Raw genomic sequence first — 23,744 nt, forward strand, 5'->3', positions numbered from 1 at the left:
AGATGGGGGTAGGAGGTATATGCCTACCTGTGTCTCACCATTGACTCATCGAACAGGTTTTGGATGGCTCTGTGATTTCTTATACCTGGTTAGTCATAACGCCACCTCAAATCTCCACAGAACTCAAGTGTTTTAAAGTGGGACATAACCTAGAGTTCACATGTACTGTTGTGTTTACCGCAAACAGCCAGCCCCATGCAGACACATGCGCTGGTAAATGCACATAAACAACAGGGGTTAAATTCTAATATTGTTAATGCTCTTCGTTTGTGGAATGTAGCATCAATATTACATGCACATTGATAACGCCCTGACTGTTGTATGAGCATTTGGCATCACAGATATTGCATTGTGTGATTTGGCATTTTGGAAATGCTTCAATGGTGGCACCATATTGGGGAAGGCAACACTGCTCTATAAGTACATGCAAGTAAACAGAGGAGTTGCAGCTTTTTTTCAGTGATTTCTCTGACAGTAAATAAGAAAATAAAGATAGACAGAATGTGTTTGTACTCCATGTACAAACCTGCACAGCACAAAAAATGTTCTTGCCCTCCCCAATATGGCGGCACCGCCATGATTCAGTTGCCGATGTGGCAGCAATATATGTCTTTGGTTGGTACCGCATCATTGAGTCAGTGAGAACAAATTAAAAGAATCATCGTTCATGAATCAAGCTGATCTGTGCTTTTTATCTGGTTCTGAAGTTCACTAAAGGGTGACGAATGATAGCTTTAAATGGACAGTTCACCCACAAATAAAAATTCTGTCTTCATTTACTTGCTCTCAAGTTGTTCCAAATCTGTATGAATGTCTTTGTTCTGTTGAACCACTGTCTGAAAAATTGCTTTATATATCTCTTTGTTTTGTTGAACACAAAAGAAGATATTTTGAAGAATGTTCTCGGGTACTTTTGACTACCATTGTAACTAGGGTTGTCAATGGCCAAGAACTGTTTGGTTACAGGCATTCTTCCAAATATCTTTCTCTGTCGGAACAAGGAAATGTATCTAAATTAAGAACAACTCGAGGGTGAGTAAATGGAGACAGAAAAATGTCCTGCTTTCTCAGGCATGTGTGTTTGTGCGTGCACGTGTGTGTCTGTGTGAATTAAAAAGGCTCACCACATGCAGTGAGGTTCAAGTTGTGAAGCCTCTCACCTTTGCCTACAGTTCAGCTGCCTAGTACCTTTGTACAGTAACTCAAATCACCCCCTGTGTTCTTTCTCAAGCAAACTCAAACCACTTCCTGTCTGAGTTGTCACTGTTTATTCTTCTCACTAACCTCATTTTAACTAGACCCTCTCCCGTTTTTGGCTGTCATTCGTCGGAACAGAAACTACAAAATACAACTGTAAAGCGGGGTATACCCCGTAAACCTCATGTGCAGCCACCTACTCACTTCCCAGCAAACAAATTGATATTTCTTTCTTTTTTCCATTAGTCTGTAGATATGCTAGTTGTTACAGTGAACAGATAATCTGTTAATGTTTTATTGTTTGGTGTGCCGAGTTTATGGTCGTAATGGATATTAAAATCATAAGCAGCACAGCTGAATGGCTACTTAGAGACTTAGATTATGAGACATTAGGGGATAGTTCACAAAAAATGAAATCATTTTAAAACGCATTTAATTACCATTAACGTATAATGTCCAAAAAGCTTAAATTACAGAGAACTGCAAATTTGCAGTAAAAATAGGAAAAACATGTGATTTTAAAGGAAAACAGTAATTTTTACAGTATATTTCTGGCGCCCCAGCTTTTTTATGGAATTCTTTTTACAGTCTATCAAAACTGTTTTATCAAAAACGGTCAAATTACAGAACCAGGCTTCAAATTTACAAGAAAAACAGGGAAACCGAATTTTACAGGAAAAACTGTTATTTTACGGAATATTTCTGGTGACCAAGCTGCGGGAAAAAAATCTTTTTTCAGGATTTTCTTTTCAGTGGAACACAAAATAAGATTTTTTGAGAAATGTGTTCATACAATGGAAGTCAATGGGGGTCATTGTTGTTTGGTTACCATCATTCCTTAAAATAACTTTTTTTGTGTCCTGCAGAAGAAAGAAAGTCATAAAGGTCTGAGATGACATGAGGGTGTACATTTTTGTGCAAACCATCCCATTAAGGTTAAGGTCATTGAACAAGCTAAAAAGGTATTTTTGCTTACTGTTGACCTTTGACCTCTGGACATGATCATGGCGTGTTGTTTCTGCATACCCCTCCAACAAAATAAATCTTGAAAGTAATTTCAATCTTCGTGCTCTTCTTATAGCAGCTCAACAAATAAAAGTGCTGTACATCCTTTGTACATTTGTCTTTTTGGCAGATTCACTTCAAGTACCTTTAAATATGTAAGGATCATCTTTTCTAGATCCTCGCATTTGTACTATTTATTTATTATTAACTTATATGCAGTACAGTAGGTATACTGTATGACCTGTAAACCAGTTTATCTACACAGACATATCACACATATCTCATACAACACCTTTCTTGGCTTTAATGGTTTCTGCCAAGGCCACATATGCAACATTTACATATAAGTATGCCCTGTGTATTAGACCATACATTTGACAAAAATCTCAGCTTTTGATCAATCACAGCCTCCAACCACGGTCACCATTCGATCACAACATGATGGACATTGACAACCCCCATTGTAGGCCTCCAGAAGCACCTGTGGAACATTCGTGATAACACATGCAGAGCGAGACACATGCGGTTTGACGTGTATGGGGCAATGGTTAAACGCCAGTTGAGCATTGCCAACAGCAACCTGGTCAACCGGTCACAACGGCATTGCAGGTCTGGTGTCATCTCGCAAACCACCCTGCATCTGAAAGAGGCCACGTGTAAAAATAGATGAGCTTGATAGGACTCGAGACACGTTATCTCATGTGCACACACGTACGCTGTAGCCTCCCACACGCCTTCAGAGCTGCCCACCGAGCTTTGATGGTTTCATACAGAGAGGCCTGCACAAGGGGCTTAGTTTGATTTGAGGTGTTAAGGGTCATTGGGAGGAATGAGGAAGATGAACAGACACGGCATCTTGCACGGCCTTATCGTGTTCTCTTGCAGCTGGTGGATGGATCCTGATGAAGCTGCGGCGCACCAGATGGCCACTAGATGGAGCGCTGCAAAGTACTCAAAAGTTTAGGGGTTTGTTGACTATTTGTGCATGAAATGTCAAATAAATGCAATGTCTTTGCTTAGCAGCGCACCACATGTTATCTTGCACCGTATAGAGACAACGGGCTATGATGTCTTGTCATTTTCACACCAAGGCAGTTTTAGCACCAGTAAACTTCCTGGCTTAGGTTAGATGGTTGTGGCATTTATGTGATGTTAGTAAAATGAAATAAGAAAAAGAAGAAGTGAAAACGATGGACAACAACAGCAAGAGATGATTAATAAAACAAAAAAAGAAGACTTCTAAGTTTTCGGTCTGCCAGAATGAATGAAAAATAAAATCACTGAAAAAAAGCTGCAACTCCTCTGTTTACTTGTATGTACTTATAGAGCAGTGTTGCCTTTCCCAATATGGTGCCACCATTGAAGCATTCCCCTAAAGCGTATATCAATATATCAGAATAAGTTAAAATACCTCGCAGTTTGTGTGAAACGTCAAAAGCGTGTGGTGAGGAAAAAACGGAAAATGCACAGCGTTGGTGAGAAACGTCACGGATGAATCATTTATTCTTTTAGATAAAGTGTGTCGACTTACATCAGTGACTTCTGAACCATTTTAAAGACCTACTTAAATTTTAAAAACCTACTTAAAGAGAAAAGAATGATGGGAGACTTCTTCTACTGTAACTGTTTGCTCTTTTATAAAGTGATAGTTCACCCAAAAATAAAATAAATTCTGTCATCATTTACTCACCTTTTTGTCATTTCAAACCTGTATGACTTTCTTCTGCAGAACACAAAAGAAGATATTGTGAAGAATCTTAGTAACCAAAGAACATTGGACTCCGTTGACTTCCATTGTATGGACACAAAACCACTGAGACATTTCTCAAAATATCTTCTTTTGTGTTATTCAAGTTTTGAGCCACATAAGTGTTGACTGAAATATCCCTTTAAAAATATATATTCATTTCACTAGTGTGGAAATATATGTTTTTTTTTCTTTCTTTTTTGCAGCGTGTTCCTTTAATTTTTTAACCAGTCCTTGGTTCACCACAGTCCTTTACTCCCTTGCTACAACTTCTTCTTGTAAGCCGTTTTAAAGTTCTGGCCACAGATGTGGTGAGGAAAAGTAGTGAACCATTGGATCTTATACTTGTCACGCTCTTAACCAATACTTTCACTTATACGGTGGACGCTGAGATCTGTGGTTTTGCTTTCTGTAAAATGTTCCATTGAGTCGCATTGATGCACATATTAACAGAAGGTTGTGTGACATACTCACAAGCGTAGAGCAAACATAGTTACTTATTATTTACTTTAGTGTCAAACCTATAGACATTGCTGAAATAGGGCCAATTTAGCAACTGGGGTCTTAAAGAATACTCAACATCAGGGTCTTCAGTATGTAAGTTGACCATTAGCAATAATACGTTTTTTTCTAAATAGAATTAAATTCACATTTGATATCCGTTGTGTATAATCCGACTCATTAGAGGATTTATGGGGGTGGTTTCCCGGACAGGGCTTAAAGGGATACTCCACCCAAAAATCTGCATAAATGTATTTGTTCTGATGAACACAAAGAAAGATATTTGGAAAAATGTGAATGAATGACATTTCTACCACAGAGGAAAATAATTGTATCATTTGAACACAAATTATACATTTTTAAGTATGTAGGAAAGCAAACCGTTCTGAGGCACCTTTAAATATAACTTTTTTATAACCTACTATGGTAGTCAATGATGTCCAGGAATTGTCAGTTGCTTACAATTTCCAAATGTATTCATACCAGAACTTTACAGAATTTATTATTTTTGGGTGGAGTATCCCTTCAATCTTAGTCCTTCAAACTTTAATGTCAGAGGTCTCTTGATTGAAAACAGCTTGCACTGACAATATCTTAAAATATCAATGCCATTGTTTTGTCTCAAGAGGCACACCAGTAATGTTTTGTTGTATATTATGTTTTTAAAAATGATTTAAATAAACTTTTATTAATTTAACTATGCCTAGTCCTATTTTAAGATAATTCCTGTCCGTGAAATGATGACTAAGTAGTCCAGAGAAGATTTTTTTGATACACCCATTTACTTTACATATGGGAGACAATATTGTAAAAATTTGCATTAAAACAATTAATGGTTTTGACAAACACTGTTAAGGTAACTAGATTGCATGATAGCATTCTTTGAATGATTGATGCCCATCAGATTATACATAAAGTAGGCCTATCATGTAGGGTCTATGCAAAAATGTACTATATACAAAGTATTATTTGATGTTCCTCTTATATTAAATGAAAGACATTATGAGAATCACAATTCAGAAAAACATTCTGTCTCTGTATAGGTTTACACACATCGCACTTGAAGGATTGACGACTTATTTCTCTTTTCTTTGTACTCATGTCATTTTAAAGTATTGGATAGATTATTAATAATTATTAAAATAGATCATAAGTGTTTATTAAAAGGGTAGACCATATCAATTAAATTTAGTAGACCCATAATTTCCACCCTATTTTGAAAACGTCCTAGGACAACAAAATATTTTCCCAATCTGGCCAACAGAGGGCAATGTTGTAAGACTTAATCATCAGTCATGTATTCCTGTTTAAATATAATATTTCAGTTCAGTTCAGTTTATGTAGATCACCAAAGTGCTGTACAGACATAATGAAAGTACAACAAATACTATATAGTGATAGTCCTGTATTTAACAAGGGTTAACAAACTCTTTCTTTCCACGAGCATTTATAAATGCTTTCTGAAGCTCTGAGGTTTTGGGGTGCCATATTTGTGATCACCTAGCATACCAGCTGTGAACATTGTGCTGGAAATCCCCAATATATTTTTTATGCATTTTTGACACAATAAGTATTAAATACATTCTGTACTTTGGTACAAAAAAAATTATATATAACACTCATTCCCTAGCTGATATCATTCGGTAGATCAGCAACATCCCCGTGTGGCAAAAGACATTATGAAAAACAGTTGCTATAACAATTAATTTAATATAAAAAACTACAATAACAACTAAATTGTTGTTGGATTTCGACTTTCTGGTTGGTTGTTGTCGTAGGCCTACCTATAAACTGCAGCTAATGAAATGCGTCTCTGTCAGTGTGCGTCCCCACACCAAAAGCTATTATCTCTTCAGGTAAATGAACTGGGATCTGTTATTTCAGAAAAACATCTAAACAGAACCCGTTACCTGTATAAATGTATTTGAAAGTACATCGGTTTTAATGTAAACATCATTACATCCCACACAAGCACCCAAGAGATCCCTAAACACGTATGGTTCTCTCAACAGACGCACATTTCAACAAAAACTACTCAACAAAACTACACACAAACAGCGCTGGTTAAAACTGCAAATGCAATAAAACTGAAAGCATGTTACTTTAAGTAAGCATAATGTTTTTGGCATGTATATTAATAAGTATCAGGGAACAGGGAATAATAACAGGGAGTTGTTTTTAGGGGGGGCAGAGTTCCACCTTAAAGTAAAGCATCTCTATGGGCATATTTTTATCTTATATCCACCATTTTTTACTACTTTGTCCACTAAACGCAATGTACATAGTATTTTCTTCTTGTCTTAAAAATAAAAGGTCCGATTACTATCAAGCAAAAAACAAAAACTAAACTAAAATAGCTGATAAAATAAAAAATTACGAGTAGCCTACATTTAAAAGCTCAAGAAAGTTCAGCCTCCGCAGTGCATCATGGGATATTTTGTGTTGACTGTACATTTCAGCAAATGTATCTACTATTGTGGTTCAGATTATGGCAGACATCCATTCTGCAAAAATATCTGTGGTGGCCTATATCTATAGCCTATATATATATATATATATATATATATATATATATATATATATATATATATTTATGTCTGTAATTATCAATGTATCCGCTCACCAACCAATTAAACGACGCCATATCTATGTGAACAGACTTGTGTAGGATGTTTTGATAACAAACAACGTTTTATTTAATGTGTCGCCCTAATCTGGAAATTGAAAATGCAAGCTTTACCTGACCCATGTCCAAACACCATGCATAGCCTATATCGCTTAGAACACATTCACACGGACTTTTATTATCTTCCACATTTCTTTTCTTCACCCTGTTATTTTCCCACCTGTGCGGGTACATATCGTGTTCCAGACCCCTTCTGAACCCGCGGAGAACATTTGCACAAACTCCCCAGCCGCTCAATGGAGAGAGGGAGGAGAGACGGAGCGGAGGGGTGGAGATCAAACAGGACACAATGAAGATTCCGTAGCGTTTAATGTTAAACGGGAATGTAAAGACGAACGGGTAAACGTGGATCAAGCTTACGTCGTGATATTTGCGGGAGACTTGACGGGTCAAGACCACCTGTTTGCTCGAGCTGTGATTTACCTGGATGCGTCGCCGGGGAGATCCGTATGAAAAGCGTCACCTTTGGGACCTGCCATCAAGGAACCATACACAGTAAGCAGGTGAGGTGTTTTGCAGGTGTATTTCCCAAGTGTTCTCAGTTTAACACTTAGATTTGTTAATCAGTTGTGGCACTGAGATTTATACGTTACTGTATCTATTTGTGTAGGATAACAATTTGAATTGAAAATGTGTTTGCTTAACTTTAACTCTGTCAATGTGTGTTTTATTGTAGAACAGGCTGTCTCTGGGTATTTCTTCACCATGGTTCGTACTAGTAAAACCGAGAAAGGTTTGTACTTGCTGGCGTGGTTTTAAACTACATGTGTATTTAAACAGCTCAGTGACATTGGTGTCTGTGCTTATCCCACATTTGCGTTAAAGGCTAAGATTTGTTTGAAATATAATGTAGAAAACGTTAAATCTGAGTACTTCAAGGTCAATTGCTTACATGACTTTTAAAAGTATGTCAACTCTATTTAAAAAAAGTCACGCATCATTTAATCTTGTGTATTGAGTGGAGCTGGAACTCCTCTCTTTTTTAATAGAATGATAAACTTTAAAGGTCCAGTGAATGAAATCTAGTGGCATCTAGCGGTGAGGTATTGCATTGCAACCATCGGCTTACTCCATCGCTCCCACTCCCTTTCGTGGCACTATGGAAGTTGACACAGGCCTAAGATGCCGTCATGTTTTCGCTTCTTTGCCGAAGGAGATAACGTATTTATGAAACGCGCTCTGTAGTGCAGTTTGTCCGTTTAGGGCTACTGTAGAAACAACATGGCGAATTCCATGCAAGGGGACCCGTGTATGTAGATAGAAAAAGCTCATTCTAATGTAATAAAAACATTATGTAATGTCTTTATACGCCTCTGAAGATATAGTTATGTATTGCATTTCTGTCAATAGAGTTTCCAAATATTTCACAGTGGACCTTTAAACTTTAAAGATTAGGGATTTATGCTCTTTCTTTGACTTCCTTTTAGGAGTCTGTTGGGAGGTCCGAGCCAACAACCAAACTTTTCACAAGTCTTTGCGCCGCAGATCAATCCTATGTGTACGCTCGGGGCGTTATGCTGTAAGCTCTCCCTTCTCTGTATGCAAATATGTGTATGTCCCAATGGTCTGACAGCTAATGTACGATTTTATTTACATTTTCCGATGGTTACTGTTGCCAGGACAATGTGGTTCGAAGCTACAAATACACCCCCCTGACCTTTCTTCCCCTTAACCTGTACGAACAGTTCCAGAGAGCTGCAAACCTTTTCTTCCTGCTTATTGTCATTCTTCAGGTTTGTGTGTTTTATCTTCTGTGTTGAAATCTAAAGCATGTATAAACATCAGGCATATGGGGAATATTTGATCAGCGCATTTTTTACATGAAAACTGTTGAAGGGTGCTGTCTGGGTTCAGGATGAATGATGAAGTGTTTGCTCTATAGTACACAATGGGTAAAAAACACCTGCTCATTTGAAAAGCATGCAGCATTTACATGAAGATAATTTTTTAAAACACTGTCACACTCCATACACAGCCATGCCTGAAATGCAAACGTGTTTTGTATTCGTATTAGGAAACAAAGAAAATCATGAAAAATGTGGATGCCTTTTTGTTTTTGGTTCGCACAATACGCTTGTATTACTTCTCTAAAATAGGTTCTACGATCTGTGTCGTGTTTAAAATACAGTGTGTTCCTGTAATTGCCACCATCCCGTGGTACACCACCATGCTTCCACTGCTGTTTGTTCTGGTCGTGCGTGGATGTAAAGATTTGGCCACCGACGTGGTGAGTAGACTTCAAGAACATTGAATCTTTTACCTGTCAACCAATAAAAACAAACGCGGGAGACCAAAAGTCGCTGTCATCTTTTATTCTTGTTCTACGTTCAGATCACCTTAATGCTCCCCCATTTATGTCTCGCAGGGCCGACGTCGCAGTGATGCACAGATGAACAAGCGGCCGTGTGACGTACTTACACCAGAGGGGTGAGTAATGCTGCCACGGGAAAGTTGCACCCAAAGCAAAGACATCATCTGAATTTAAATTGAATGTATTACTAAATATCTCCCGTACAGATTCAAAACGGTTAAGTGGAAAGATGTGTGTGCCGGTGACATTCTTCGGGTTCACAAAGACCAGGTCATCCCTGTAAGTGTGTATGTGTTTGGTAACCTATCTATAGTGTTCTGAGCCATTTTTGTGAATTGCTGGTTAATGAGCAGGTTATATTTGATGGCTGTGTTGTTATATTTGGTTTCCCTCACGTTCTCAAAGGTCTCCTAACAGGCTAATATGTGAATCTGAAAGTTTACTTCATCATGGTAACTAAAACATACTAAAGTTTGACATCAAGAAGGTCTCACTCACTGTCTACACTGGGCGTGATGCCACACGACAAAAGCCTTGTTCTTTATGGGTTTGTTGTGTCGAATTGGTTGTTTTCTAAAGTGAAACATACAAAAAATTTAGACCACTTTGCTTTTAATCAGGATTTTTTAATGTTTTGAACATTTAAGATGTTTTCTTGGAGCTTGTTTTCTTCTAGAGCTGTATCAAAGTCACATGTTTGAAATATCACATGTTAAGATCACCATTAAACAACATATTTCTGACCAACAATTAAACCTGACTTTCGTTTCTTAAGCAACAGGTTGAAAAAAATCATAATTTGATACTAACTGAATATTGATACAACTGATCTTCACTGTATGTTGTGATACTTCTTTACCCGGATAGTGTTTTCATCTCAGCTTGTTGAGCATTGAGCTAACAACGCTAAAGTTGCCAGGGAATGACTCCTAGGGAACATATATATCCTAAAAGCACTCTGCCAGAAAATTGTCTGCCAAATGCTTGAATGTATGTTTACTAAGCCTTGTATTCTGTTGATTCTTCCAGGCCGATCTGCTTCTCCTGTGCAGCACTGAGCCACACAGCCTTTGCTACGTGGAAACTGCGGACATTGACGGGTAACATCATCTCCCTCCGGTCAGATACCAGAACTGATTGTGTTTCCCACAGCAGAAAAAGCTTGTGACAAAGACAACATTGCAGGACTTGCATGCATGCAAACATAATCAAATTGTCCATGTGGTATGCAAAAGTGGTTCTTGAAACACGAAAACTGTTGATTCTTGACACAGATTCGAAATGATCGTGACATGGAAAGAAGTGTTTGAAATTGAAGTCGACTGGATGGAAAGATTTGTGTTTTTCAATTGTGTCAATCTGTGGTTTGTAGAGAAACTAATCTGAAGTTCCGTCAGGCTCTGACCGTGACTCATACCGAGTTGAAAGCAGATCAAGCGGAGAAAGATCTGGCAGCTTTTAATGGTAAGTACGAGTTCTTTCCACACATCATATAAAGTAAACTTTAAAAAAATGCTTTAATATCCTCTCTATTCCTTTAATTGTAAATCTAAATGAATTATACATAAATTTTTTTCACCATAGGTGTTGTCTGGTGTGAAGAGCCAAATGGTAACCTTCACTCTTTCAAAGGCGAGTTGCATTGGAAAGGAGAACGCCACCTGCTGGATATAGACAACCTGCTGCTCAGAGGAACTTTACTGAGAAACACAGACAAAGGATACGGCCTGGCTTTATACACAGGAATGACCAGTTTTTATAACTTCTATTTCTATAACGTTATCATTTTATTGAAATAGCTCAAAAATGCTAATGTCATGAGTTTGGTTGCCAGATGTGTGATTTATTGGGTAAAATATCTTTGACTTCAACAGGCTCGGACAGTAAAATCCTACAAAACTGTGGCCGTGTAATACTAAAGAAAACACAGGTGGAAGTGCTGCTGAACAAAACGGTGTTGGTGGTAAGGGAACAAAAGAAGCAAAATATTTAAATTGTAACATGTATATTGAACCGCTTTAAATTGTATAAACCCCCCCACAATAGAAAAATAACAACAAAAATCCTTCAAATAATGCAAAAATGTTCATATGAACAAACTTAAAGGAGAAACTTGACTTTTGTTGATATCGGTTAATTTACGCCGATAGTGACTGTTCAATAAAACGATATATTGCTTATATATAATGTATATATAGAGCACTTTTCCACCATCAGGCCAAACCGTTCTAAGCACTGTCTGGAACGGTTACAGTTATGTGTCCATGTGACCCTGGTTCTACAAGGCACGTTTACAAACTGTTCTCGTGTCAATATTTTTGAAACGGTTGTCTAACGGCCCATTCAGACCGCCAGTGACGTCCAGCGACAAAGCGAGGCGATGTCATTCATTTCAATGGAGAGCCAGCGACACGAGCAACAGTGACCGTTGGCGAGCTGAAGTGGTCGTGTCTAGCGACACGACAAAGTTGAGATTTGCTCAACTTTATGCAAACGATGAGAGACTTTAGGGAGCGACTGCCAATAGGAGTAAATTAGCGGATCTCACGTCATCCGTCTCTCGTCAGTTACTGCAGGGTTTGTTTATAAATATTACCAGAGCCACCAAAGCTAGAAATGCCTTCTAATGACCTTGTAGCAAGAGCAACACAGTAGCTGGCGGTCTTAACGGTGCTGAATCATGATAATGGAATACGATTTGGCGCAATGGTGGAAAAGCGCTCATGGTCATGGATAATAAATATGTATTTCATGTTTCTGCCTGATTCGCTCTATCGTGTTTCAGATTCTACTCTTCATGTTGACGGTGACTCTTCTCCTGGCTATTGGGGCAGGGATTTTCGAGTTACAGGTTGCTCCTCAACTCGATGTCCTTGTTTCTCTGCAGCAAGGTTCTTCAGCTGCCTACCTGGGCTTCCTCAACTTTTGGGGATACATCATATTGCTTAGTCCTTCTATGCCCATGTCTCTCTATATAACGTAATGATTGTTTTCCACATTCTTCACAAATGTGAGTATTTTTATCTTCAATACACTTTTACACTGGTTGGTTGTTCCCGCACCAGATTTGAGGTGATCCACGTGGTGCACTGCCTTATGATTGGCTGGGATTTAGAGATGTACTGGGAAGATAACGACAGCCCCGCGCAGGCCCGTACGTCCACTCTGAATGAGGAGTTGGGTCAGGTGGGCCACCTGCTCAGTGACAAAACAGGCACGCTCACCCAAAACCGGCTGCTCTTTCGTCAGTGCTACGTTGATGGAAAGATTTACGGTCTGTGACACTTCTGTCATCATTTCATGTCTCAAATATGCAAAATGTATTTTAACTAACGAAAGGGCTGTTGGTTTGTTTAGGTGACATGTCGCAGGAATGCAATGTAAGAATTCAAATTATTAGCAAAATATACTTTAATCCGCCCAACCAATCAAAATGATCCCATTTTACTTTTTGTTTTCGGCTAGCCATTGGACTTGAGCTGGAATCAGTTTTCCTGCGGTGGATTGAAGTTTTCCGATCAGAGATTAGTGGATAAGCTGCGTGGGCAGAGCAGCCCGGAGTGTCAGGAGTTCTTCACTGCTCTGGCCCTCTGTCACACTGTTATGAGCGAGTGGAAGGATGGTAAGTTGCCGCAACTAGCAATGTCAACATTTATTGTAACATTTGGAGCTGGTGGTGGTAGGAACTATGTTTCGCAGATTATTTTAACATGCATTAACGGCACAGTTTACCCAAAAATAAAAATTCTGTCATCATCCACTCACTCTCGAGTTCCCAAATCTGTCCAAAGGTCTTTGTTCTGATGAACACAGAGAAAAATATTTGGAAGAAACCAAACATTTCTTGGTCACCATTGACCATAAAAATTGCTTCATACATTTCTTTATGAACTAAACTTCTATGAACTGTTCTTTTAATCATCATTTTAATAACAGGATTGCCTCAGTATCAGGCTGCCTCACCAGATGAAGAAGCTCTGGTGTGTGCAGCGCGAGAACTCGGGTTGGTGTTCCTGTCCCGCACACGTGAGACCCTCAGCATCAGCGTGCTGGGCATCAAAAGGAACTATCAGCTCCTTGCCATCTTGGACTTCACCAGCAAGAGGAGACGCATGTCTGTGTTGGGTGAGTTTTCAATCTTTTAAAGCAAAGGAAAGTAAAGTTTAATATTAGCGCTAGCTTGATGTTTGTGAGTGTGTGTGTTTGTATAGTTCGGGAACCCGGGGGTGAGTTAAAGTTGTACTGTAAAGGTGCGGATATTGTCATTCTGGAGAGGCTTCAGAAGGACAGACCGCTTCAGAAGGACCGACCGCTTCAAGAGGATACAGAGAGCGCTCTTGAGGTGAAGTCAACTTATAAGTCAGTCTTTGTGTGACTTTGAGTCTAAACCCATTTGGGTGTGTTGTCTTATGTGCTCGTGTATTTCTGCTTGGCAGCTCTTCGCTCAGAACTGCTTGAGGACACTCTGTGTGGCAGTACGGCCTGTGCCCGAATCCCTGTGGACTGAGTGGAGCCACGCCCTCAACCAGGCCAGCATGGCGGGGGGTAACCAGGAGACCATTCTGGAAGAGATATATGATCAAATGGAAAGAGAATTAATGGTACTCGGTGGGAGTCATTATAAAGATAATATGTCTAAAGTTGACTCCAGGGAGGAGGAAGATATTATCAGAGGCATTTAGCAATAGTTTTGTTATGTAATACGAGTGTTTATGCAGCTGCTCGGCGTCACTGCCATCGAAGATCGTCTGCAGGAGGGTGTCCCCGAGACCATTGAAATCCTACGGAAGGCTGGAGTTAAAGTGTGGGTGCTGACGGGAGATAAAACAGGTGCTGTGTTTCCGCTAGTGCAACCAAACTATAGTTGTGAATAAGATCTGAGATTTTCCTTTGAATGTTTTTCTTTACTTTTTAACTTTTTTTAGAAACAGCAGTGAATGTGGGCTATGCATGCAAACTGATGGATCCTGACACTGCCCTGATTCAAGGGGAGGAGCTTAGGTTGGAGAACGCATGCGTTTTATAAACCATGTGGTGCAGAATTTTATCATGCTTTGTTTAGGATGATCAGTTGCAAAAATACATACGTACATGTCATATAACAAGACATGATGGTTGTCTCCAGGCAGCTTCTAGATTCACCTTCTCCAGATGTTCTGGCCATGTCCAAAGAGCCTGAGGTTTGGATCACTGACAGGAAACCAGTGAGGGGCAAAACGGCGCTAGTCATCACTGGTCCTGAACTGGTGAGCATCTAAAGGCAGAAATATATGCGGTTCGATCAACCAGACGTTTGTGTTACGTTTGGAATCAAAAGTACTATTTAGTAACTGGTAATTTATGCTTTTTAAAGTCCATCTGTAGGATAACCAATGCTATCGGTTGTTATGTTCTAGATTTGAATCTGTATCTACATTAGGGCTGTCACGATTATGAAATTTGTCCGATCATTGTCTTTTAAATAATTGTGATTATGCTGATCCATTGTATGTTGTAGGGCTTTTTGAATGTGCTTTATTCATTTAAATAATTGTCACAAACACAAACATTTAGTTCTTTGTTAATTCACTCGCAGATTATTAAAGCAACACTTCGTAGTTTTATCCCCAGTGCGACATGGTTTCCAAACATTGTTTCTGCATTCACCCGTTCCATCAGTAATAAATTCGCTTAAATGCGCTGCCCACGGGGAAGCTTATACAGTGACTGGTAACAGACTGTTGCGCTTATCAAGCACATGGGCAACCCGTGAGCAAAGGTTCTAAAGTGTTGCTTTAATACACATAACATCTTAACGAACACAATCATAATATAGTCTTGAGCGCCAAAAGTTCAACGGAGAGATATGAATGGTATCATCCGCAAAGTTAAGATTTAATTTTATCAACACAAAATTATTATAGATGCAAAATTATTTTATGCACCGATAGCCGATTACTATGAGTAAAATCTGCCAATACCGAATCTAAAGATTGAATTAATATTTCCTAACTTTCTGAATGCAATTAATTCATATTATGACTATTTAAAACAAACTGGTGATGTTTCTTAACATTTTCTATGTACAGAGCACAAAGTTTTTTTCCACAATGTGTTCTGTGCTCTTTTGATTGACAGGATATATCGGCCCTAATAATTAAAAATCCTGTTTTAAACTATTGGTCGATAGCATGAAAATGTGCTTTGATCGTCCGATATATCGGTTCATCTAAAAAATTATAAATCTGGAACGACTCAAATTATGGAGAGATGCCATTTAAATGTAGTCTATGCCTCAGATGTCATGCCCACGGACCGTTGGCTGAACGTCTGATGCATAAGGCACACTTTTCTGGAAACGTCATCATCTGATTGGTTTAATTTGACAGTATTTCTGGGAGACGTGGGTGCCACATTCTTAACACTCCGCCTGTAAACACCACATAGCCGTCTGATCAAAGAAGGAACACTTAAACACTTAATTCTTAAGTATGCAAGGATCACTCCAAAACGTTGTTGCTGTTAACTTTTGACATGTTTGTGAATGTCAACCGCTCTGTTACTGCGGGTACATTTCCACACCTCTAAACATGACGCGGCACAAATGAAACCTGAGTTACCTGTCAAGTAAAGCATCCAACTTGGGCGGACGTTGGCCAATGAAAGCGGCCAAAGTTCTATTTGAATGTAACACGAGACTTACTGTTTACTGTTACATTAGAATAGAGTTTTCTCAAATACTTGTATTTTGGTGAAATAATTGCGATCGGGCGATTCTTTTATCATAGTGACAGGCCAAGTCTTTGCATTGCTTTTGTACTTAGGCGGAGTTTACCCAAAAGCCAGAGTGGGGGGCGAGGTTTGTCAATCTGGCCGGCCAGTGCCAGTCTGTGTTGTGTTGTCGCGTCACGCCAGCGCAAAAAGCTGAAATAGTCGAGATGGTCAAGAAACATTCGACTTCCATCACCATGGCGATAGGAGATGGCGCCAATGACGTAAACATGATCAAAAGTAAGAATGTGATAAAACCCTGACCTAACCAAAAAACATTTTAACTATCAATTAAATTCTCACGGTTTAAATTTTATAGATCAAAATGTTATTTTTTTCTGTAACAGCGGCTCATATTGGTGTTGGTGTTTGCGGTGTGGAGGGGAGTCAAGCCGTGCAGAACGCAGATTTTGCTCTGGCGCAGTTCAGCTTCCTTCGCAGGCTACTACTGGTGCACGGCCACTGGTCGTACTACCGCGTCTGCAGATTTCTGCTGTATTTTCTCTACAAAACCAGCGCTTTTGCTCTTGTTCACGTCTGGTACAGTTTCTACAATGGCTTCAGTGCCCAGGTAAAACAACCAACCTAACAGCACAACAAATGATCTGTAGCACACATTTTAACACCGTCAAGCACAAATAGGGTTTTGTTTTGTGGATGTTTTGATTTTCTAATAATAAATGTAATTTCTTCCATTGCGTTGCAGCCCATGTATGAAAGCTGGTTTATTAGTCTCTACTCAACAACGTACACATCCTTACCTGTACAGTGCCTTGGTATTTTTGAACAGGTAGGCCGATCGCTGACCTTCTCAACCAATCACCTTTGAATTTTAGCAAACGGGGACAAATCTAAAATATGATTTGTTGATAGGACGTGAGCGCTAAGAGCTGCTTCAGCTGGCCAGAGATCTACTCGGTCGGACAGGGAAAGAAACTATTCAATCCGTTGGTTGTGGTGCTCACACTTCTGTACTCCTTGTATAGCTCCATTATCCTTTTCTTCGTCCCTATGGGAATATTGCAGCACTCCACGCTGGATTTTCAGACTCTTGCCATTACTGTGGAAACATCTGTGGTGTTTACAAGCACAGTCGAGGTAACTTGATTCTCGAACCCATTTGATTGCTTACATGGGTGAGTATGATTGATGACCACATTATTTACATGGATTGATACAAAGACCTTATGCAAAATGTTGTCTGGAGAAAGTATTACGTGCGACACCGGTCAAAAGCAATTCTCAACATCATAATTTATACAGATAATCCTGTGGTGAACATGTTTTTTTCTGTCTCCCCTAGGTTATTCTGAATACCAAATACTGGACCAAGTACAGCTTTGCTGCCATCATTTTTAGTTTGGTCGCATTCTTTCTGTCAACGTTTGTGCTGCATAGCACACGTTTGTTTACTGCGTCGCCGAAAGACTACTTTTTCCTGGGTACGAATTTCGGCTGATAAATATGTAAAACACATTAACCTGAATAAAGGAACAAAGATTAAATTCAAGTAGACTCTACCCACCATTTCATGTTTTTTTTATATCTGATTTGTACAAAATATGTTGCTATTTTATGCCACCAGGGGGCAATGTTAAACTTCATTTAGGTGTAAAATGTTTAAATGTCATTTATATTTGTTTCTAAGTGTTTATCTATTTTTTCTTGTTACATGAATACTTTCCAGAATAGTTTGTTTTTAATCCTCATAGTGAGATTTTCTCACTACATGTACTTTATTTCACTCACTAGGTGTTTTTAAAGAAGCCTTTGCAAAGATGCAAATACATTTGAATTGAAAATGTTTCTGTTTAGATTTATTCATCCAACCAGACTCTTATTTAGCCAGTTATTAAATATGTTGCCTTTATAATATCACACTTATTAATTATCTGACACATCTTAAATGTCTTTTATACAAGACAAATAAATATATATACTATATTAATATATATATATATATATTAGGAAGGAGGTCCTCACAAAAGATTCACCATATTTGGGGGTCCTTCGCATCTTAAAGTTTGGAAACCCCTGATTTAAAGGAATGGTTTCCGACCAAAAATCTTTTTAAGAAAACCCTTTTTGATTTTACCTAAAGCTTGAACCCTATTTGTTGTCTCTTTGAATATGCAGGAGCGTCAGTAAACGCGTACAGCAGCCCTGAGGTTTGGCTCACCATATTTGTGACTACCTGTGTTGCTGTTCTCCCTTCCATGACCATGAGAGCCCTAAGTGTTGTGCTAACAAACCCCAACAAACATAAGGTTGGCTGCCTCGTAGTGGATATATTTAGGAATTTACCCACAATATTGGTAGTCTGGTACTTTTTGGTTATTCACTTTGTCTATCATTTTTGCACTTGCAGATCCACAGCTCGAATGAGCCTGTCGCGCTTCAGTCGTGGTTCCAGAGAGGCACTCTCCGACGGCGTTCGTCTTATGCTGTGTCTCAAGGGAAAGGCTTCGGGAAGTTGATCACTACTGGAGTTGGGCTTCACTCTGCAGGACACGAGGGTTACACCAAATAGTTTGAAGAGAGGTTCTCCACAGCATGCACGCATAGAAGTTAACGGTAGTTACAGGGCGTGAAAGCATCATCCGTGCAATATGTAATGCACCAAGATGTAAAAAAAGTAAGAAAATAACTTACTGTGGTCAACAAGCCTGGGGTTTTGGTGCATTAGAAAGTGCAAAAGCAAAATATGGCAGTACTTGATGGATCTTGTACAAAAAGTGAACCTTGTTGGGCAAGTTTTAATGCAAAAGAGATGTAGCAGCTACATTTGTCTTAACACTGTGAGAATTCTAGGGCCAAATAACGGAACAGGAGGCCTATCTCCCAAACTCTAGTTTTGTTATGTAATTTCTCTTTAAATCTAGTTGCACTTTATGTATAGTATATTAATATTTTACAAATAAATACATTTGAAATAAATAGTGCCTTTTGTCTCTTCTTTTGCTCAAAAAACAGGTTTAACCCTCTGGGACTTTTCGTTTAGCGGTCAAAAGTGACCGAAGCGTTAAAAATTTTAAATTCTTTAATTTCAATAATGTTTTTTCTTTTTTATTTCGCATTTTTAGAGAATATTATGGTACTAATTAATATTTATGAATAACAATTGACCCTGTGGCTTTACATCTTAGCTCTGTAAATAGTATATTTTTTTGGTATTTATTTGCTTTTAAAGGAAATGATTTGCTTTATAAATATAAATTGAAAATGTATTGTGTTTATTATAGACCTCTTGGGAACAAAGTAATTTATTGTAATTTTATGGCGAGATTATGCTTCACTTCCGACCGTAACTGTATCCCTTCTAGCCACAACAGAGCTGAATCAAAATGTTAAACCAAAATCTTTAATATGTAGTTAAACATGTAAAATAAAACGATAAATAAAACAAAATCTGAAATGAAAGTGCTTCTGAACCAATGTTTGCATGTTGCGAAGTGGTCTATTGAGTACCGCAGGGATGACGTGTTTTTGTAGAACACCACACTGGTTCCCTCGACAGAGAGCCTCTGCATTTTTCCTATAGACTTTTGGAAGATTACAAAAAAATTACCTCTGTGATAAACAAAGGTTTCTGTTTACAAATTAATACAAAAATAGTTAGAAGCCATAATACAATCGCCCCTGCCAAAGGATGTAGTCGCTTTTAGCATCTTGTTAGCCATCCTTTTTAAGATACAGTTACGCTTTGAAAAATCATGAGCAGGCTTTAACTGGCGTGTTTTATGTCATCGATTAAAATGTGAAAATATTTAGAGATTTTGTAAACCACAGATCTTATTCATGGAATTAACAAAGAACCCTTTCCAAAAACCCATAGACTTTAGAGTGACAGAACTGGAAGTTCGCTCTCTGAGGCACTCTATGGTAGATGTTTTGCTAATGCCTGATATAAATGTACAAATGGCAGAATTCAAAGTGTTGGTTATTTAGATTTGATACAGAAAAAGAGACAAAGAGGTTTGATACAAAAAAGAGACAAAAGAATGAAAGTGTTCAACAATGGTTTAATTTTATTTCAAAACACGCAATTTACCCATTTTACCTTTTTTAATAGCTTTTTTCTGTAACAGTTATTACTCCCATTAGTCTTGTACTCAAGAGTGTCAACTTGCACTTAATGATAAGTTCTCCACAGGCTCTCTGGCTCCCCCTGTTGGACAGGATGAGGAAAGAGGCTCTCAAGGACACGCCCTTGAACACAACAGCTGCCTGAGATTTGTTTTGTGAGTGTGTTTGTTGTTTATTTTACATCATCAGGATATCAAAAACTGGACTCGCTTGTGGGCGATTCTGAATATGAGTGTGTTGCTCCTTATTTCATATTCACTGTATTACCATCACTGTCTGGGTGCTCTTTAAATTATCATCCAGTGTATCAGAAATCCTTGCCTTTATCATTAAATACAGTCCGTCAGGACTACAAATCAACATATTCAAAAACGCCCATTGATTGGTTTGTTAGATTGTCTTTACCCTCCGATGAGTCTTTGGCTTGAGATGATGTGCTCTAGTTTGTGTGCCTAAAACAGTTTCAATTAAGACCTTTTTACTTTGCACACCGATTCCTGCCTCCTGTGTTTCAATATTGCGTCCTGATCTTCTGCACTATGTTGGCAGGTGAATCCTGGGTGAGCGAGGAACTGGAAAGAAGCCTGAACCAGCAGCATCGATTAAGATTTGAGGTAAAGACCTTTTCTTTTCTGTTTTGCATAGTTCTCTGTGCAAAGACCACCAGCCTCAGCAGCTCTGTATTGACTGGTTCGTGGTTATTATAGAGCGTTGCCGGTGCACCTGTGTGCCCCGCGCTAGCTCCTTTCAATTGTTTTGGCAGTGTGGGAGCAGGTGAGAGAACAATATAACTAAATACAGAAGTGACCTTTAGAGTTAGCATCACGATTAGGATCACACACTCTCAAAAATGCTGGGATATTTTTAACCCATTGTAGAGTAAAAAGGGAAAAATCCAATCATTGGGTTTAAGTAACCCAGAAAATGTGCATGTTTGACTCAACTACCAAGATGTTTGAGTTGAAACAACCCGGCATTGATTAATTTACAACCCAAAGTTTGGGTGTGTCCCTTTTTGACCCAACGCCTAACCTAATTGTGCTAATCGTGATGGTAGCGCTAAAGGTCTGTACTAGATTTGAATACAAATTTCTGCTTCAAAAAGTTTCCAATTACTATCCAAATGCTACTTGTAGATTTGTAGAACATTGGCTAACATTCCACACCGTGAGCACCACAGCAAGCTAAATAGGGCAGTGGCGACCTATCAAACCCAACAAGAGCCTCTTTCCTTCATCCTTCCGCATCTTCTCCTCCTCCTCCAAGCCCGTCTTATCTCTACCATTTTCTCCTTGTTTTGAAACTGATTGTCTTCTACCATCACAAAGACACTTGGTTCTGATTGATTGACAGGTAACAGAAGAGGAAGAGCACAGTGTGACTGGGGGGGTTGGATCTGCAGACAGACCCCAAGAGTAACATGATGTGCGTGATTCTGTTTTACAGTCGATGAGAGATCGTTTGCGGTTGGAGGGGTCCATTGCAATACAGACTGGCTGGAAGCCATCCAGTTTTGCATGAATTGGTGTGCAACCCAAATCGAGAGACACGCCACATGTAAACAAATGCATACGAGTTACATTTCAGATGAAAAGACGTGTACGTCGGGTCCATGACCAGATTCAGCTCGCCCCAAGATACACGGCCATGCTCTGCTTTAAAGAAGTTATATACATAAAAGAAATTCAAGGAGGTCAGAGAGGGTTTCCAACAATACATGCACACAACCAGTGAAAAACAACAGTGACTGAAAACTACAAAACAAAGACCCCTCCAACGTCCGAACCACCACTTAACCCTTCTCGCCCTTCTCCAACCTCCCCCGGGGTCTGTTCATCCTTTCGGCTCCCTTCAATGTCCAGGTCGATCCAGGTTTACTCTATACAGTATACAATAGTCATGCAGAAAAGAATGGTCTCCGCCACTTTAAATGGGAGGAGCTTGTTTTTTATCTTTAAATTAATGCTAGGAGCACTTAACACAATAAAGAATACATTTTAAAGTGAAAAAACTAAACAAATTAATTTAAAGGAGAAAATAGGAGAAATTTAAATAATGCAAAACGTCCGAACGATTAGAAAAAGCTTGATTTGGTTTCTAATCATTCAAATCTAAATTGCATGTATTGGAAAATATCAGTAGCTTTGAGTTTCGCTCTTTTCACTCTTTTTCATTTTTTCACACCACGTCTTTTCATTACAAACATTCAAATGTCTTTCTTTTATAAAGAATTATATACCATAATAAATGTAAATAAAATTATGCAGTAGAAATATGAATAAAACAAGAAATTGGCAAATGAGAGAACCAAATCTCAACAACAAAAACACAATGCAAGAGTATAAAGCTTCAAGTCACAAGTTCAGAAAAAACTAACTATTATTAGTCTTAGTAGTGTTAGTGTACTCATTGTAATTAGCATTAGTTTCATCTAAATTACATAAACTTTACACAAAACATTTGAGGTATTTCAGAATCAATTGTCAACACCTGCCTGCCAAATCCTTGTGGCTTCCATTGGGAGAAATTGAGAGGGAAATGGTCGAACGTGTCATCTAAATGGCCTCTTCCCTTAAATCCCTTTCAGCTGCTTATATCTTTGACCAAACTGTTAAAAAGTGACCCTTCCTATTCTTATCGTGGCCCTTGTATCCCATTCTATTGATCTATACTTAAATCAATGTAAAATGTTAGCTATGGAAAAAGCTATATAGGGCCAACCAATCTAACACCACATTGGCCAAATTAAAGTCTGGTTAAGGGCAGCTAGTTGGTTTAGGATATAACTTTGGTTGAATTAGACTATGCCCGGGAAGATCGGCCATGTGTGGGTACAGCATTGAGACGTATTGAGTTGGAATCAGAGTGAATGACATCGGAAATCATTGAAAGATTGTAACAAACTTCGTCTCTTACACTTGAGATCTCAACCAAGATGAGTTAAATATAAAAACTCAAGGCTGTTTTTATATAAGAATAATTTAGGGCTCTGTGCACAAATAGTTATAATAATCAATAATAATAACAGTAAATAATGAAAAACTATAATTAAATTAGGCATGATAAAGTGCTTAAAAACGGTTTACGAGTACTCACCCTGTTTCCAAGTAAATATGCTTAAGCGCTGTAAATTTGCTTGAAATGCATGCGTGTAAGTGTATGCGTGTGCTTCTGCATGTGTGTGTGCTACAGAGCAGTCCCACCCGTTGTTGAAGAAAAAAGGCACTCAACTCAATCTGCATTGCAGCCGCATCCCTCCGTGCGACGCTTTGCAGTCTGACTGCGCTGTGTGTGTGTGTGTGTGTGTGTGTGTGTGTGTGTGTAAATCTGCGCATTGTACATGTGTTTGCATCAGTAACGGCTTTGGTTTTGCCATCGGGTTGATGGTATTTGGTGTTCACCTCTCCCTTTGGCAGCACAGGACCGGCAGGACAAAGAATCTTTGGTATCAGTGGCCATTA

The 23,744-nt window shown here is 38.8% G+C and overlaps 1 protein-coding gene across 1 annotated transcript; it reads left to right on the forward strand.

Moving 5' to 3' along the window:
- Positions 1 to 2,746: 2,746 nt before the first annotated feature.
- Positions 2,747 to 18,727, forward strand: atp8b3 (ATPase phospholipid transporting 8B3; the record flags this gene model as incomplete). The annotated part of the gene is made up of 28 exons (XM_079471906.1): positions 2,747 to 2,858; positions 3,088 to 3,150; positions 7,813 to 7,869; positions 8,564 to 8,655; positions 8,756 to 8,869; positions 9,265 to 9,363; positions 9,502 to 9,563; positions 9,654 to 9,726; positions 10,477 to 10,547; positions 10,820 to 10,911; positions 11,032 to 11,199; positions 11,322 to 11,410; positions 12,233 to 12,426; positions 12,513 to 12,721; positions 12,805 to 12,827; positions 12,913 to 13,069; positions 13,384 to 13,572; positions 13,659 to 13,789; positions 13,884 to 14,048; positions 14,166 to 14,277; positions 14,373 to 14,448; positions 14,573 to 14,693; positions 16,251 to 16,437; positions 16,545 to 16,768; positions 17,071 to 17,295; positions 17,501 to 17,639; positions 18,334 to 18,464; positions 18,566 to 18,727. The coding sequence occupies 28 exons, from the start codon at positions 2,747 to 2,749 to the stop codon at positions 18,725 to 18,727; spliced, it is 3,537 nt and encodes a 1,178-aa protein (XP_079328032.1).
- Between the last annotated feature and the right edge of the window lie 5,017 nt (positions 18,728 to 23,744).

This window comes from Barbatula barbatula, assembly GCF_947034865.1.
Source record: "Barbatula barbatula genome assembly, chromosome: 13".
In the NCBI taxonomy this organism is placed as follows: Eukaryota; Metazoa; Chordata; class Actinopteri; order Cypriniformes; family Nemacheilidae; genus Barbatula; species Barbatula barbatula.